The sequence below is a fragment of the Eretmochelys imbricata genome, chromosome 1 (assembly GCF_965152235.1).
Source record: "Eretmochelys imbricata isolate rEreImb1 chromosome 1, rEreImb1.hap1, whole genome shotgun sequence".
NCBI lineage: Eukaryota > Metazoa > Chordata > Testudines > Cheloniidae > Eretmochelys > Eretmochelys imbricata.
The window spans coordinates 184,941,884-184,961,411 of NC_135572.1; the positions used below are offsets into that span (position 1 = coordinate 184,941,884).

At 40.8% G+C, this 19,528-nt stretch overlaps 1 protein-coding gene across 2 annotated transcripts in view; it reads left to right on the forward strand.

The window, feature by feature from the left end:
- The window catches only part of CADM2 (cell adhesion molecule 2), a 164,068-nt gene that overhangs the window by 64,279 nt on the left and 80,261 nt on the right, over positions 1–19,528 (forward strand). For both annotated transcript variants that reach the window (XM_077807278.1, XM_077807279.1), the window contains exon 5: positions 14,694–14,872. In XM_077807278.1, coding sequence (XP_077663404.1) covers positions 14,694–14,872 — 179 coding nt within the window. The remainder of the gene's footprint in view (positions 1–14,693; positions 14,873–19,528) is intronic.

Genomic DNA, 19,528 nt, shown 5'->3' on the forward strand with positions numbered 1-19,528 from the left:
TGCCTCCATGGATCCCGCATTTCCTGGTGGATTTCACTAGCCTCAGAGGCTCACTGTGACCCTCCATGTAACCCTTCTTTCTCTAGAGACAAGGATCACAGTCTACTGAGCCATTTTCATCAGAAGCCAGTGAGGGAGGTGAGGAGAAGTTATCCTTCCTTCCACACTCTCTGTTGTCTCCCAGTCTCAGTGATTAATCAGGGGGAAAGGTGGTGGTGGTGGGAAGCCTGGGCCCACCCTCTACTCCAGGCTCCAGCTCAGGGACCCTAATAGTATCAGCTATGGTAGCTGACCTTTTAGAAACATGACATGTACAATTCCCTGGGCTACTTCCCCCACAGCAGCCCTCACTTCCTCAAGCTCCACTTCACCCTTACCTCAGGGCCTCCTTCCTTGTGCCTGACATGGTGTGTACTACTCAGCCTCTCCAACAGCGCAACTTCCTTCCACAGCTCCTGACAGGCACCCCCACTTGACTGGCTGGGAGGCTTTTAACTAGTTTCAGCCAGCCCCCGATTGGCTTCAGGTGTCCCAATCAACCTAGCATTCTCCCTGCCTTCTGGAAAGCTCTTAATTGGCCCCAGGTGTCTTAATTCCTGGAGCAGCTACCATTTCACTTATCCTGGTACCAGGGATTTGTTTAGCCTGGAGCTAATATATCTATTTCCCACTACTTTTCTATAGCCATCTGGCCTTGCCCCGTCACAACAGATACACATTTGATACACATGCTCTTTTAGCATCTAAATTATGTAAAGTGGAGTCCCTCCTATTACCATGTGGTCTAGGGTAGAAAACTGGTAGATTTATGGTTTGAATCACATGGAATTCTGACACTATTTTAGGTCAGAAACCCAAGGTCAGGATTCAGAACTATCTTGTCTCTATGAAAAATAGTGAAGGGTAGGCACACCAAGAGGGCATGTAATTCAGTATCTATCCTGGCTGACATTATAGCAATTATAAAGGCAACTATAATAGACAGATGAAATAGTCAACTCTCTGCTAAGGGCTTAAATGGCAGCTTTGAGTTGTGCTAAAGCTAAACTGAGATCCCATGCTGATACAGGGTCTTATACCAATGGGTACAGATTTGAAAGTCCCTTCATGAACTTTTTAACTATATGATGTGTAAACATTGATACATTATCTATCAAATCATGATAAGCCAATATAGCCGCTAAGTGGAACTTTAGCAAAGAATACGATCCTTAGTCTTTAAGGTAGAGTAAGTGTTACAGAATACATTGAATTAAAGTCTGTTCTGGATGATCTGTTTTGTTGTGCAATCCAGTTCACAAACCTCAACCACTTAGGAAGGTAACATTTTCTAATTGTTTTCTAGTGTTAGATAGCACTTGCTGAACATCCAAAGAACAAGATTTTTCAGGGTTTACTAATATCCTGTAGTCCACACCATTAAATACAGAGACATAGGATCTGGATGCAAAATCTTGCCATACTGCTGCAACAATATTAGTATTGTATAGTAATACATTATTGTATTATTATAGTAACAATAGTAATATTGGGAGCACCCTGTAAATGTCCTTCAACAACTGAAGTGGGTCCATGTACCACTGTGGCCTCAGCCAAGCTGAAGCAATTACAGTAATTCTCAATCTGTCCTGTCTGATTTTCCTTACTATCTTGTGTATCAATGGGAAGGGGGAAAAGCGTACAGCAGACCCTTTCCCCAGTTCAGCAGAAAGATAGCCAATATGGAATTAATGTCTTATCCTACCCTTGAAGATGATAGGCAACACTTTTTGCAGGCAGTCACAACTCATAGGTCTATATCAGGAAGACGTCAGATGTTGAAGATCTTGCGTATCCCTTTTTTTATTTATTGACCACTCATGTACCTGTGTTATATCTCTGTTCAGTTGATCTGCCAAGTCATAGTAGCTCTGCACCAGTCAAGAAAGGAAGGCATAAATGTTATACATCCAATTCTATAACTTGATTGCTTCACTATATAACTGGGACAAGTGAGCTCCTCCTGACTTGTTGACCTAGTACATGTCAGTTGTATTGTCCATTGCCACGTGAACTACCTTTCCTTTGATACGAAGAAGAAAAGATCTGAGAGCCAGATAAACCTCCCTCAGCTCTAATAAATTTATAGGAAATATCTTCTCCTGAGAGTTCCAATGTCCTCAAACTTAAAGAGTTTAAACGACCTCCCCAGCCATTGCTGAATGCTTCCAAAGCGATTGTCATTGATGTAGCTGGATAATTGAATAATTTCCCTCTTAGAGTATTTGCTCTGAGTCCACCATGACAAGGAATTCAGTACATTCTCTGGTGTAATTTTCTGCACTCTTACTCTACTGGATCTGTAGTTTACTGCCAACCAGTGCTATAGAATCCTCATTCTGAGGTAAGTGATGCTGTAATACACACTTCTGGTGCCATTAAGTTCATAAGCTCTAGAAAAATACATCACTGCCTACTCAGTATACTGTTCATGCAGTATCCTTATAGTTGTGTGAAGTCTTGGAAATCTGTCTGCAGGACAGAGCTTTTCTGGCAGATCTGAGTCTTGAATTGCTCCTATGAATGGGACCCTCTGAGTGGGACATAAATGTAAAGTAGTCATGTTTATTAAGACCCAGGTCTTTGGAGAGGGGTATTGTATACTGAATGTCCCTTGTCAGTTTTAGCATCCAGCCACCTCAATATAATTAGATGAACAAGCCCTGCTGCCTTAAATGAGCTGCTACTGCTGAGAGGTACTTTCTAGAGCCTCTGGACCTCCTGTATTGAAAATGTCTCTGGCCCACCATAAAATGGAGGTATTTCTGATGACTTGGTCCCAGGGCTTTGGAGCAGAGCCCGGAGCCGGAATGCAGAGCAGCTCCGGAGCAGTGGAACTGTAGGTTTTTGCCTGGAGCTGGACTGGAGTCAGAGCACAGCTCCAAAGCCCTGCTTGGTCTTATAGCTATATGAAAACAAGCATCCTTGTGATCAAGAGCTGCTAATCAATCTAGGGAAGAGAGGAAGACAATAATGGACGCTAGTTTCAACAAGTGGAATTAGAATTTTCTGGTAAAGGTGTTGAGCTTTTGAGCTTTCTTAAATATAGAATTGGATGAAGTCCAGTGTTGCTCTTTATTATGAGGAAGTGTCTTGAATAAAAAACTCCAATCCCAGAATTCTCTCAAAACCTCTTCTATAGCTCCTGGGAGTAGGAGGACTGCATCTCTGGCATGCTCTCCTGAGAGGGATCCCCGAATAGGGAAGGTTGGATGAAGACAGGGTATTGAATTATACCCTTTTTTCTAGAACTTCACTTTACATTTGTTGATAAAGTGAGGCAGCTTGTTCCCCATTAAAGGGTGGGGAGGACTGGTATAAATTGATTTGGAGCTCCTAACACTTAGTCCAGAATTGAAGCCTAAGTGTCCCAAAAGATAAGGAAGAGTGTTTCCTTTTGTGTGTGGACAAAAAAGACTTCCCACTGGCTTAACTGTTGCCTCTGAGAAAAATAGTCTGAGGAAGACAATGGAGGGTAAAATTACCTGTGGTAGCTAAATGCAGAGGCAGAATTTCTACTCCTGCCAGAAAGAATTAAGCAAGGGGTTTTGCATTAGACCCCATATTCTTTAGCTTCTCCAAAGCTTGTCTGTTTTATTATTAAATAAATCAACCCTTCAATGGAGAGGTCCTCTACTTTAAATTTAGTTTCTTTAGATGAACTAAACCACAGGCATGCCTTCTTAAAGTAATAGCATATACTACTGCTCTGACCAAAGAATCAAAGCATCAAATTAAGCCCTAAAACCATGTTTTTCTATGTTCTGGACCTCTGTTAAAATGGCATTATCCTTTATGTTGATCTTCAGCTAGTACTAGGTCATCTTTCCTATAGGTGAACCACCTGATAGTTGGCTACCCTAATACCAAGGGAGGACAAAGTAAACACTTTTCTTCTTATTGCATCCCCTTTTTTATCCTCCATGTCATGTGGGGTGGAATGTGCTTGTTCATGTCTATATCTTCTTGATAGCAGCTGCTATAATTAAAGAGTTAGGGCTGGGATGCATATAAAAATAAGAAAAAGCCTCATAAGGTATATATCAGCCTTTTTTGGAAATGGACTAATAAGAAGCTAGGCTATACTAAAAAGATTTGGCAGGTTGCAACAATCCATTCAATATGGGCAAAGAAACTTTACTCCTGGAAGGGGCCCCAAAAATGTCAAACTGGATAGGGGGATTCTTTCATTGCCACAGAGGGTGAAGTTGTGAAGTCACTGCCATCTACCATTTCATGAAATTGCAGAACGTACTCTGGAGGAGAGGAAGCAGAAGTTATTCTGACATTTTTATTAGGAGATGAGTCGGTCTCTAGTTGCTGGCAACTCCTCTGTACGGCTAACTCTCTTTTCCTCTTTGGATTGAGTATCGGGATCACTGTAGGAGGATAATCCCTGAAGGCAGGACAGGGAGACTGGTCTGGGAAGCTCAGATCTGTTGTTTGAAAGCAACCTTGATCCTTGCTAAGGCATGTGTGTGTGTGTGTGGCGGGGCGAGGTTCAATACCGCACATAGGAGACTCCGTAAATTCCCTTGATGTATGCCAGTAGGGTCATGCAGCCCAAGAAGGCAACTCTTGCCACTGTACACTCTCTGGTGCCATTTCATAACCAGGATAAGGACTCTATATCCAGGAGTATATCCCATCTTTGGAGTCAGTGCCTCTGAGTTGTTTAGGTCTATTTTGCTTCGCCTCTGAATGCGGATCCAGCCTCGGAGCTGTAATTGATGTGATCAGAGATACTACCAGAACCAGGAAGCATTCTTGTCTTTGAAACTGGTGGCATAGTATTTTGTTTAAATTTCTCCCAGTAGACTGCTTTTACTTTAAGTCTGGAATCCCTCTGGGTTCTGGACCTAATGACAGTGGCCATCCTTTCCTTAACCATCATCTTCATTGCTGCAACAGACAAATCAGATGGCCTCTCATGTGGCTGTGCCCTTGAATCTGGTGCCAGTTTTACAAAAGATAGATCATGCCAAACCAGATTGATCTCCTTTTTTGAGAAAGTAACAGATTTTTTAGACAAAGAAAATGCAGTGGATCTAATTTATCTAGATTTCAGTAAGGTGTTCCCACATAGGGAATTATTAGCTAAATTGGAAAAGATGGGGATCAATATGAAAATTGAAAGGTGGATAAGGAATTGGTTAAAAGGGAGACTACCGCAGGTCATATTGAAAGATGAACTATCAGGCTGGAGGGAGGTTACCAATGGAGTTCCTCAGGGATCGGTTTTGGGACCAATCTTATTGAATCTTTTTATTACTGACCTCGGCCTAAAAAGTGTGAGTGTGCTAATAAAGTTTGTGGATGATACAAAGCTGGGAGGTATTGCCAACTTAGAGAAGGACTGGGATATCATACAGGAGGATCTGGATGACCTTGTAAACTGGAGTAATAGTAATAGGATGAAATTTAATAGTGAGAAGTGTAAGGTCATGCATTTAGGGATTATTAACAAGAATTTTGGTTATAAGCTGGGGACGCATCAATTAGAAGTAATGGAGGAGGAGAAGGACCTTGGAGTATTCGTTGATCACAGGATTACTGTGAGCTGCCAATGTGATATGGCCATGAAAAAAGCTAATGCGGTCTTGGGATGCATCAGGCGAGGTATTTCCAGTAGAGATAAGGAGGTGTTAGTACTGTTATACAAGGCACTGGTGAGACTTCATCTGGAATACTGTGTGCAGTTCTGGTCTCCCATGTTTAAGAAGGATGAATTCAAACTGGAACAGGTACAGAGAAGGGCTACTAGGATGATCCAAGGAATGGAAAACCTGTCTTATGAAAGGAGGCTTAAGGAGCTTGTCTTGTTTAGCCTAACCAAAAGAAGGCTGAGGGGAGATAGGATTGCTCTCTATAAATATATCAGAGGGATAAATACCGGAGAGGGAGAGGAATTATTTAAGCTCAGTACCAATGTGGACACAAGAACAAATGGATATAAACTGGCCATCGGGAAATTTAGACTTGAAATTAGACGAAGGTTTCTAACCATCATAGAATATCAGGGTTGGAAGGGACCTCAGGAGGTCATCTAGTCCCCAACCCCCTGCTCAAAGCAAGACCAATCCCCAGGGAGTGAAGTTCTGGAATGACCTTCCAAGGGAAGCAGTGGGGGCAAAAGACCTGTCTGGCTTCAAGATTAAACTCGATAAGTTTATGGAGGAGATGGTATGATGGGATAACATGATTTTGGCAATTAATTGATCTTTAACTATTCATGGTAAATAGGCCCAATGGCCTGTGATGGGATGTTAGATGGGGTGGGATCTGAGTTACTACAGAGAATTCTTTCCTGGGTATCTGGCTGGTGAATCTTGCCCACATGCTCAGGGTTCAGCTGATCGCCATATTTGGGTAAGGAAGGAATTTTCCTCCAGGGCAGATTGGAAGAGGCCCTGGGGGTTTTTTGCCTTCCTCTGTAGCATGGGGCATGGGTCACTTGCTGGAGGACTCTCTGCATCTTGAAGTCTTTAAACCATGATTTGAGGACTTCAATAGCTCAGACATAGGTGAGAGGTTTAGTGCAGGAGTGGGTGGATGAGATTCTGTGGCCTGCATTGTGCAGGAGATCAGACTAGATGATCATAATAGTCCCTTCTGACCTTAATGTCTGAGTCTATGAGAACCTAATAGGCTTTTTGTTTCAACAGATCTGATGCCCTGTGTCCTGATTATGTACAGGCACTGGAGTTAGATCTGATGCCAATTTCAGGGTCTTCACAGGCACCTTGATTATAGCAGATGCTGAGCTCAGATCACAAAGCTCTTCGCTTTGTGTCTGCACAATTGCACATGTTGGATCAAACAGGCTTTACTGCAAATGCCTCCTGAAGTAAGAATACCTGTAATCTTTGTTTGTCCATGTACACGGTTATCCGATTATTTAGTGGTTATTATTATTGATTTCCAATTAATTCTAATTTAAAGAGCTGGGGGATTGTAGGATTTTAGTCCAGCACAACAGAATCAAGGTTATTAAGTTTAATATCTGGTTGGGAACCTCAGTATGCACAACGGTGACGTTCATTGAGGGCAAAGCAAAGTTTTAACCACTTTTATTAGCACAATTAGTAAAGACAGAAAAGCGTCAAACCACATAAAAAGACAGCATAAATACAGAGTTACAGTGACATTTTGTAACTGTGCTCATATACTTGCACCCTTCCTTGGGGATCTGGGTGTAAGAGACTAAGGTCCAGCCTGTTTCTGGCAGGGCCAATGCATCTCTTGGTCCAGATCTGTCTCTTATATGATAGTCTGTCCTATTATATGGCCTAGGGACTGTCATGAATATTAATTCAAATGCTTAGCCTCCCTTGTCCATATCTAACCTCCTACGCTAATGATGTTTAGGTTAGTACATTAATGATTTCAACTAATTATCGTATACATCAATTCATTGCAAAGACAAGTTCACGCTTAAGCATTTGTCAACATTTTATCCTAAAATATTCAAGCCTACTATCCATAGGTGCTGGAACTATGGGTGCTGGGGGTTCTGCTGCACACCCTGGCTTGAAGTGTGTGACATTCCAACTCAGACAGGCTGGCAGTGGGCTGAGCGGGCCGGCAGCATAAGATCAGCATTTTAATTGAATTTTAAATGACACTTCTTAAACATTTTGAAAACCTTGTTTACATACGACAATAGTTTAGTTATATAATATATAGACTTATAGAGAGAGACCTTCTAAAAAAACATTAAAATGTATTACTGGCACGCGAAACCTTAAATTAAAGTGAATAAATGAAGACTCGGCACACCACTTCTGAAAGGTTGCCGACCCCTGGCCTAGACCATGATATTCCTTTATCTAATACTTTATCGTATCTTGGTTATTTTGTTGCAAATACGCCTAGCTTTGCTTTAAACAAAATCCTTTTTTATACAGTCATATTAATTGAATCTACTCTATGTATAACAAACAAGGTGTCTTCTGTTGAATTCATTTATGAGGTAACTGTTGAATGCAAAGCTTTCAGTCTTTGCAGATGTTTGTAAACCTTGAAAGAGTAGCTTGAAATGAATGATATCAGAAGTATAGTATTCCTTGGACCATGTACGGGCTTGTCTACATGACAAAATGTTAAAACAGAGGTCCCCAAACTGCGCCACCCAGCCCCAATCTGTTCCCAGCTCTGGTCGGGCCCTGTCCCCACACCCAGGGCCTCGGCTCCTGACCACAGCCCAACTGGAGCTCTGCACCTGGCCCCGGCTTCCCTGCAGCTGCGGCTCCAGCCTTGGCCCCGTTATCTCTGTCTGAATCCCCCAGCCCCGAAACCGCGGCCCCACTCCCAGCCTCAGGCAGGGTAAGGGGGGACATGACCCTGAAAAGTTTGGGGACCACTGGGTTAGCTGACATATTTACACCCCCCGTATTTGGCTATTGTTCATTAGAACACATTGTTCTCAGCATCATATCAGTTAATTGTGATTAAACCATTAATGTAGCGCAAGTAATCACAAGTAGCTGGCACAGTGATGAACACTGTTTGTCCTGGTCTACAATAACTACATTGCCATGGTCAACATCACATCAGCTAATTCATTCCCAAACCTGTTCAAATGTGCTAAAATTATGTAGTGTACCTGTCATAAATATAAAGGGAATGGTAACAACCTTCCTGTATATAGTACTATAAAATCCCTCCTGGCCAGAGGCACAAAATGCTTTTACCTGTAAAGGGTTAAGAAGCTCAGGTAACCTGGCTGGCACCTAACCAAAAGAACCAATAAGGGGACAAGATACTTTCAAATCTGGGGTGGGGGAAAGGTTTTGGTCTGTCTGTCCTGTGTGCTTGTTGGACATAGATCAAGAAAGCAAGCAATCCAACTCCATTAGAATCAGTAAGTACTAGCAAGGGAATGCATTAGCTTATTTTTGTTTTGGCTTGTGATTTTCTCTGTGCTGAGAGGAAGGTTTTTCCTGGTTTTCTTTTTGTAACTTTAAAGTTTGGCCCAGAGGGAAATCCTCTGTGTTTTTGAATCTGATTGCCCTGTAAGATTATCTTCCATTCTAAATTTACAGAGGTGCTTATTTTACCTTTTTTCTTTCTAATAAAGTTCTGTTTCTTTTAGAATCTGATTTGTTTTTTTTAGTGTCCTAAAAAAACCCGAGTTTGGTCTGTGCTCATCTTGTTTGTTCTCAAGCCTCCCCAGGAAAGGGGGTGTCAGAGCTTGGGGGGGATAATAAGGGAGAGTAAGAACTCCAAGTGGTCCTTTCCCTGAGTTTGTCTAAATCGCTTGGTGGTGGCAATATTACCTAATCCAAGTTACAAGGGAGAATTTGTGCCTTGGGGAGTTTTTAACCTAAGCTGGTAGAAATAAGCTTAGGGGGTCTCTCATGCGGGTCCCCACATCTGTAACCTAGAGTTCAGAGTGGGGAGGGAACCCTGACAGTACCCTATATATTTTTTCTATATATGCACAGTATTGGGAGTATATGTTTGTCTGATACAATGGAATATTAAATGTGTCCTCAAATTGGGCATATTCCCCCCTCACAAAGTATTTACTGGGAAAGAGTGTCCCTCTGCTTGGAACATCATCCAACATAAAAAAAAAATGTAGCCACCTCGTCAATACAAGATTATAATAATTCACTCTTGGCTCTCTAATGAATTGTATAAACACTATTTATTAAGACATAATAAGGTCCCTGGAGGTAAATGTAGCCAAGCATTCACTTGATGGCTATTTGTGGTCCTATGGGTTTTCTGTCTAATTTAAATTAAGATTTTTACTTCTGTAAATTATTGTTGTAAAGAAACTGCTTAAAAATGCATTTTATGAAAGCAGTGATGTACATTCTGGCAGAAACACTTCGGAGTTCCTGCTCTTGGGAATGTAACTTCTCAGTAAATTAGTAAATGAGAAGCAATGAGGAGTGTGATTAAAAAATTGTACTGATCAAACTTTGTTAGCAAATTATGACAAATCAGATTTCCACACTTTTCCTTTACATATTGGGACAGGCTGGTCATTTACATATAAAGGCCATTATACAGGGAGTCCTTGGACTTAAAACACAATTCATTCCTCAGAATTGTGATGTAAGATGAAAGCGCTTTTCCCAAAGGAATCAATGGTATGAAGGGGGGATTGGTACGCTATTTTCCTCACAATAACCCAGATTTTTATACTAAATGAATTATAGATGACTAATGTTGCAACATCAAAGTATTTACTGTACACTGTATTTTGTAAACAGCATTCAAGTAATCATATAAACTCACATATGCTGCTCAGAATGCCGGCAATACAAGCTCCGAAAACCAGCCTCAGCCAGTCACTGATCAAGCATTCTGATTGGCTCCCGGCCCCGGGCTCAGCCAATCAAAAATAATTGGCAACCCCAATTAGCAAAAAGCTACCTTGCTGCGTCGAAGCCTATCAGAAGCGACCCCTTCCAGCTCCATACCAGTATAACGCAACCAGGAAATGATTTCAAGCGAACTTTATGCAAATCAAGCGACCTAAGGGTGAAACAAGCATCGTAGGGGCAAAACAGGCAATCAATTGAAAAGCGTCATAAGTTACATCCGACCTAAGTCAGGCGTCGTTAAGTCCGAGAATTCCCTGTATTACTGTGTATATTAACATAAGGGATAGAAATATATTTGTTTGTATATTTAGGCCCTGTATATTTAGTTTCCTCATTAAGTAAGGGTGCTGAAGCATGCACTTCACTTAAAGCACATGTTTAATACCCATTAAAGTCAATGGTACTTAAGCATGTGCTTAAAATTAAGCACATACTTATGTGATTTCCTGAATAAGGATGAATTTAAGCATGTGCTCCAGTGCTTTTTTGAATGAGTGTCCCACTGAGCAGTTGATCTGGATAGTAAATCCAAATCATATTAAACAAGACTTCAGCAAACTATCACAAGAGTAATTACTACGGTTAATACCAAAAAATCTTTATTTTCTCATAAAGAGCACAAATCATTTAAGTTCCACGAAACAGGAAATGCTCTTTGCTATGGGTTAGGGGGCATTTGTCCTACTCCCTATCCTGAATTTTCATAGCTCCTTGCCAGGTGTCTGCCCTGGGCCTGAAAGGGCTGCTATGAAATGGGGCAGCATGGGCCAGAGCTCCTAAGTGCCAGCTTATCAGCACTGCTCTCCTCACTGGCAGGACAGAAAACAGCAACAGCAGCCTGGGTTGAACTTGTGTGGAGCAAGCCAGGCCCCAATCCCTTCCCAGAGCCCACCTCTTACTCCCCGGGATATGACCAGCATCCCACCTTACTCCGGGATAAAATCAGCTCGCTAACTCCTCCTGCCCCCACGAGCAGCTGCAGTCTCAGCGGGGAGGCAGAAGCGGGAATGCTGACACAACATTGCCCCTACCCCTAGAATGTTTCTGAAATGATGCCCCTGCTACTAAATTAGGTGGAGATTTTCATGAAGAAGTTGTTTAAAACAAAAATCAACATAGTGATCAATAGTATACGACAGCAAACATCATGTCACTTATACTTGCAGTGCAATCTTAAAGAAAATCATGTCGTTGCCCTTCATGGGATTGTATTCTTATATGCCCGATCTGAAGCCACAATTCAGCAAAGTACTTAAGCCTATGCTTAAATCCATCACTTTTCAGGAAAGCAATATAGCTTCTGTTCTTAAACCTCAGTAAAGCCAGTAAGATTTAAGCTTAAGTCTAAAGTTAAGAATTTCGGTGATTTCTTGAATAGTGGTTTGCTGAACTGGGGGTCTATGAGTAGATTCATAATGGGATTTACGTACCTTACTGTCCCAGATTTAGGTGACACTGCTATTCACAATCCCCCCCCCCCCCCATCTGCCACCTAACACTAGGCACCTAAACTCATTTGGGGCCTAAGTTTTTGCAGCAAAAGTTCCCTTGGTGCCTATGCTTCTGAGCATACACATTAATGATCCATGAACTGGGGGAAGATAGATAGGTGCTTCTCCAACTAACTCACCTGTGGGCCCAATCTGGTAGGCATGCTCAGAGCCCACCTAACTTGACAAAAAAAGAATAGGGGAGTGGAGCTTTGGATAAATAGTCAAAGAGTCATTGGAGTAGGGATACTGAATACTCAGTCTCCCACCTCCAAGGTGAGTGCCCTACCCATCAGGCTATGGCATCATTCTCACACTCATTCTCTGTCCCAGTGACTGTTTAATTATTTATCAGAAGTGGGACAGGTTCAACAGGAGCAACTGAGAGAGACTCACCTCAGAATATCCCATAACCCAGAAGCTGGGGCATTCCCCTGAGAGGTGGCAGATCCCTGTGCAAATCCCTTCTCCTGTTCATGCAGAGGATCTCCCACACCCTGGAAGTGTACACTAGTCACTGAACTAAATGTTATGAGGGTGCTCCTCCATCATCATCACTTCTTACAAGAGTCACTTAACTCCAGCAGAGGGTTCATGGCTGTAGAGATAGGTGCCTCCCTGCAGCCTGGACTTAGTTGCCTAAAAATGGGATTCACAAAACGCAGCATGCTGAGCATGGAGCTACCTAAACTAGCCAATGGCAGAATGTTAAGACGAGCTGTGACCCTCTTGGGGAGATAGGCACCTATCTCTCCCCATTCATCCTATAGGGAGGAGAGGTGCCAAACTTTTAGGCTTTGTAAATCCCAGCGATTTTCTGAAAGTTAGGCCTTGTGGTGCTCAGCAAAACTCAATCCCTAAATGCTGAATTCCTAACAGCTATTTTATTTTGCTTAATTATTTGGTCATATAGCTAAATGTATGGACATGAAAATTAAAACATAAAAGGCCAAATTCTGCTCCCAGGTACATAAGTACAAGTTTGGAATGATTCTTGATTAATTGGGTTCACTCTAGGTATTCACCTGAGTGAAGGAGTGTCGACTTTGGCCTATAACATACAAACTTACTGAATATCATCAGCACAACCATAATTCATTGGTTTGGAAACAGCTATGATGTTGCACACACAGATATTCATGAAGAAGTGGAAACTGACTGCATATTTAAACACCTTCATCATTAGGGATGTCTCACTTACTGTAGGCAGCCTGGATGCTCTCTAGTGGGGAGTCAGGTATCAAATGGCAACATGAAAGTTGCTAGGAATGAATGCAAACCTGCAGTTTCTCCTTTCCGCTTTGTTCCTTACCATCTTGGTTGGGATGGTAACCGTTGCTCTGGTTTGTCTGTTTCCTTAGACTTGGTTCATATAATCAGATGCATGTTCAACATGGTGGATGGTCTATGAGGTACATCTTGGTTTATTGATTAGCATCTCAGATCCTCAGGTAAATCTGGTCTCTAGCTGTTCAGTATTCAGCAAGCAAACCTCTCATCCCTACACTTGCCCATCATAAAGATATTTATAACTCCTCGTTTGCAATTCCACACAGGTGATTTTAGGCTGAAAAATCGGTCATTTTTCTTTTCCCCCTGTGGGAAATTTCAGCTTCTTAGGATGGAATCAAAAACTGAAAGTTTCAGCTGAAAACTGAAATAGTCAATTAGAAAATGCCACCACGGTGCCTTGTCAGCTGTATTTCAGGCACCTCATGTCCCCTTTCTCCTTTGGGTGCTGAGGTCCCTAGATGGACTACAACTCTCAAGATGTACTATGGTGGCAATTAAAGAAAAAATGTTAACAGGGCCACATTATCTTAATCTCTTTTGCTCTATTTAGATTTCTCAGCCTCTTTGCGAAGATAATTACCCAACCTTGCTATGTCCATCTGATAAAACATTAGGGAAACATTTATTTCTGCTAACTTTGCTAATGATTACTGCTTTTTTCCAAGAAGTAGGACAATTGTTCCTAAACTACCAATGTTTAGTGATGATAGAAGTGTCATGCTTTTAACATATGAGTTGGTGGTGGGGTGGGGGGTTTATTTTGGCTTCTGGCAAAACTTCTCTACAAAACCAAATTTAGATTAAAACATGCCAATTAGAGATGGTTATGGTTGGTTCAGGAAACTCACTAAACACAGTAAAGTCCACTTGGGATTAATGTGTGTTGTCCAAGCAATTTGAACATCCAACCACTTCTCCAAACTTAAGATTTTCTTCCAGAATCATTTTGTCATAACTCACTTGAATGTCCAAATGCCCTCCTCACATTCTTTGTGGTATCTCATTCCCTCATCTGATGACTCCCCATAATGTCCTGACAACCCTTCATATTCTCACAGGGACTTACCTTCTTTCCCTTTATGAAGAGCTGCTGGGTCACTTAGCCATTGGGAAAGACAAACATACTGGGGTTTTTATGATTAGTGTATCATAACCAGCTATGGTTATATTTTTGAACATGTGGGTGTAGTACCAGTTTACTAGGGGCACACTTACCTACCCAGACTACCCTTTGCATAGTAATGTTGCAGGTGTATTATTATAAGTACCACCCTCTCTGGAGTGGCATCTCATTTGAACACATGGATTGGCTGATGTGACGGTATCACTTTCAAAGTAATCTAGAAGACAGTGCTTGGTGTCCAATATACATGCAATACCAAAAATTCAAGTAATTGATGGATATTCCTTGGTAGCTGATAAATGGTGCCTCCCTCTGCTCACCTATCTCTAATGCTGTTGTCTGAGTGTTTTATATGCTACAGTATGTGTTACTTACAACTGATACAGTTTGTTGATTTGGATCCAATAGGCCGGAACCAGTATTGTGGACAAAGGATGGCGGAGAACTACCAGACCCAGAGAGAATGGTTGTCAATGGTAGGGACCTAAGAATTAGTTTCCTAAACAAAACGGACAATGGCACATATCGATGTGAAGCAACAAACCCTATTGGCCAAAACAGCACAGAGTATGTCCTGATTGTACATGGTGAGTACATCTCTTTAAATTCTGTAAGGGAGAGTACCTTGATTAATATTAGAACTTTTTGTTTCAACCAACTATAAGCAAATGATTAAGACCACATGAAAGAATGACAAGAAAAAATTAAAAGTGCAATTATTCTTTTCAGAGCGCCCTCTACTAGTAAGCAACAGGCTGACTTCCTTTTATTAGTAGGTATCTAATAAATTTTGTACACCATATATCTTTCTAATATTTGTGGAGAACACCTTGCTAATTAAGCAACAGGCAAAAATGTATTTGAGAGTATATTGGGAAATGTTTTATACATAATTGCATCCATAAAACATGGTGTTTAGCTATAACTGTCTATGAGTGGCTAGGTCACATATAAACAAAAACCAAGAATTACAAGGCAGTTGCTATTTATTTTATAAGCCATTCGAGACAGGATACTAAAGATAAATTATAGCCTAGTGCTGAGCACTCTCAACTCCCAATGTAAGCTGAAGGTCTTGCATCACCCCAGAGAATCAGGCCCTATGTTAAAATCGCCCCCCAAATTGTCTAGTATCACAAGTTCATAATACTAATCTAATAAAATGGCATGGTTCTCACTTAGTTATGATTCTTTTGTTTTGCCTGATTTGTCTTGATGCTTCATGTCAAAAGAATAAAGGCCTTAATATTAAGTGTGAAATAGCTTGATGGAACAAAAGTACAGTAGAAGCCATTACAAGAGTCATCATTTGGCAGCTGTTACCACACCATTACCACAGATCTCCACCATTTAAATCTGTTACTTCCCGTGTGGTAACTGCTGGAAAATGGCGACTCCTACAGTCTGGATATGAACCCAGATCTCAGAGGTGAGATGAGTTCATTAACTCCATTGCAACACCTGTTGCAATCCTTTTTTTCCCCCTAGCTTTTATACATGGGCAACTTTTTAAGAACCACCGCAAAATAAAAGGAAACACTTTTTAAGGTGAGTCTCAGATTGTAAAAAAAATCACTGAAATGAGAAATATGAAGTCTGTTTCCTCCTTATAAGTAATTGAAGTGCAACAAATTATATATGCTACTCTGGCATTTGCAGACTCGCCAAAAGCATGATTCACTTGAAGTGGCAAAGTACCTTTAGGTAAGTTTGGCAGTTAACATATTTATAATAAATATTTCTCTAAGCATTTTGTAATTAGTGATTTTCTGGCTCCGTTGTTGAACTAAAATTTATCAAAACACCCCCTGGATTAATATTGTTCATGCTGCTGAAGCTCATCATTAGTTTGCCTAGTAATGATGGGCTCTTTAGACCAGTAAGGCTCCACTGCTGACGATTACTATGTTTAAAAACAACGAAACATACAAAAGCACCCTGCACCCCAAACCACCACTTATGTTGATTACCACAAAATATTTCCCCTTTTAAATCCTATAGGTAATGATGTATTAGTTGTTGGCTGCATACACAAAATGTTAATGTCTCTCTTTGATGAACTGACAGTTTTCCAAAACCCACCAACTATTGAAATCTGAGTGGTCTCTGTATTTTGTCAGAGGTATTAAAGTAATTTGGGAGAAGTTGATCCTTTTTATCTCTTACATCATGGTTACTTTTACATTAGCTATGGCCATTTAATATACCTATAAGGAAGAATATTTCATTATGAGCGGCTTTGTGTCTTTCACTTTCAATCAGTTGCATGCACCCTATTGATCTGATTACAACTTGATGGCAGTCTCTAAAATCATTCATTATCAAGATGTGTGTGACAGCACAGTATGCATGTTATCTCGTTTAACTTTAACATTGCTGACAATGTCCGTTATGGATACTGGAGCTTTCCCTAATTGCATTCATGCAAATCTAGCATTAGAACTACAGAAGGTAATTTGGCTTCCTAGAACTCAGTAACATTGGAAGTTGTAGGCCCGAGGATGCAATGATGCTTGTTATTAATAACCTGTGCCATACTGGAGTTATAAAGCTTCTGCTATGAATGAGAGGTTGGGATTAATTATTTAGTTATAGGTACAGTGAAATTAGTTTATACAGATCAACTTGAGCAACCACTTATCCCCTCCTTTTATCATTGCCTCAGGCTGATCAGCTCATCCAGATCTAACGAAACAGGAACTTCAGTTTTCAAACAGAAAAGAAAGAATGAAAAGCAGTTTTGATATCCTGCAGCCAGGTTGTTTTATTGACTAGAGGACATATTTTCCCCTTAACTTTATATTTCTAAATAGATTTGTAGCACTCTGACTTCTCTTCACACCTTCTCCTGTAGCTAAGGCAGTGACATCAAGATATTTGTCCCTTCCCTTTATTATGGCTTACGTACCATTATATAGTCATGCATTCTGACCTACCCATCTTTCATTTCTTATACATACAGTGCAAAATTTAATATAGGATGGACTAAAGCCACATGGGAAGGGAGTTTCCACAAGGAAGCCCTCACAGAAATTCTCCCATATTGTCTGGTCAGGGAGGCAACATTCCAGAAAAGAGGAATCTAGCAAACCCACAAGAAATCATGCAGATACCCTGTGCTGCTTCCACTCTGCTCTAGCCACCAGCAGCACCCCATTGGCAGTGCAACTTCATTGAAGCCAAGCTATGAGTGACTTTGTCATAGAAGCCTCTAGGACTGCAGGGTGAGATCTGTTGGTTATGTGTAAAAGATAATACAACTATGAGGGCTGTATTAACTTTTTCCAGGTAAGCACTGTGCGGCTGGAGAGAGAACAGTGGGCATCCCAACCCTCAACCTTCCTGCTTCTCCCCTAACTCTCCCAGTCTATGCCACCAGATCAAAATGGAGAAATGATGCCACTAGGGCAGTTGAGGCCCCCTTCTGCGTGTGGAAGGGCTCCTTCATGCACAGAGCAGTGGAAGGGGAAGCATGATCTCGCTCACCACAGTTTTTGTATGTAATTTTTACCCATATAAGATATTTTTCCTCCTTGTTCATCTTATTTTTTCTCTTTTAACAGAATTTGTCTTTCTGCTTTTTTTATCAAGTTTCTCAGACTTGCCAGCCCTCCGTTTTCTTTTTCACTATTAACATGTCTCTCAGAGGGACCCTATCCACTAATTCCCTCAATTTTCCAAAGTTATCTTCATAACTCAGAAGAGATTTAGAAAGCTTAGAGCAGAAGCTTGCCTAAAATGAAAATGTGTAGTTTATCATAATTAGAGATTAAGGGTAAGCAAAGTGTTTATACATATTAATTATACAAACAAAGCAAGGAGCATATGATGCCTTTAATTGGGTCAACTTAGACATAAAATTATTTAGAAGAATGATGACTTCTTCCCATTGCAGATGAAGATGAGGTTAAATAGTGTTATGATGCTGAGGGTAGTTTCAATAAATACAGCTATATGCAGATTAACAGCAGTTTGTTATAGTTAGTATGTACTAACAAGTCTTTCGGTTTCATTTTTTTCACTGTAAGTAGAGGAATCTTGTTTTAGAAAAAGTGAACGTATTTCACTAGGAAATGGACCTGTGCTGCTTTGCTGAAGAAATACAGCTGCTACTTTCATGTTTCTTTTATCATTAATAATACGTGTCCAGAAACCACTCAAACCGGAAGGTGTACACCACATGAGTTGAGAGACAGCAGTGCAAAGGGAAGGTACGGTTTTCACTCAAACACTTGTCTCCTGCAGTAAGGAAAGCCAAATCCTCATACCTGGAGCTGTTGTCATTTCTGCATTCTAATATATTATTTTGGTGTCGTAGAAGTTCATGTTCTGGTAAGATGTATTACACCCCATCTATAGTGACTGACTCTGGGCAGCAGAATTTGTGCTTTCTCTCTCCTTGACTTGATTGAGAATTTTTGGTTACCTATGACCAAATACTTGTTGTTAATCACCAGTATACAAAACAAACTACCGAAATCATGACATTCAACTCAAAAACATATTTTCTACTTGGCAAGCTAAAGTAAAAAGCTCCATTAATTTAGCTGGAGTTGAGAACTGAACAAGCCTGTCATAATCAAGCTAAAGACACGGTTGTTACATATGGACAAATCAATCACCTCTTTCTGCCACCATCACTAAAGACTTGGTTTATCCTCAAGTTCAGCACATAATATCAGGGATGACAGAAATTCAAATTAGTGATGGAGTATCCTCCAATATGAACAATAAAATGAAAATGAGTTATGAGACCTGAATTCAGTGTAATATCTTACTGACAGACAAATGTAAAGATCAACTCTTTATTAGGAACAAGAATTATGAACAGAATAAGGTAAAAACTTTCCACTACTCTGTGTAGTTGCAGACTGGGACTGCCCTGTCCTAGGTTTCTTGTTTCTGCCCCAGTAGGATGTGTGTCACCAGTAACCAAAGACTGAAAGTCCAAAAGGTATGGCATCTCTACACTTTTTGGAGGATTTACTGTACACCAAACTCAGGATCATAATCTCCAAACACACCTCTCCTCTCTGGAAAGGTGAAATAGAAGCTCCACTAGGTCAGTTAGTAAACAATTCCATTATATTTCACCAGAGGTCCCTAGTACAGCAATGCCTTGAAGGAACTTACAAATTATCATGGGTTTTTACTTAATATCACAAGATACCATATGATGCATTAGAGTCACTGTATCTATACATTAGATTAACCGAGACAAGTGGAGTTACTGTACAGCATGT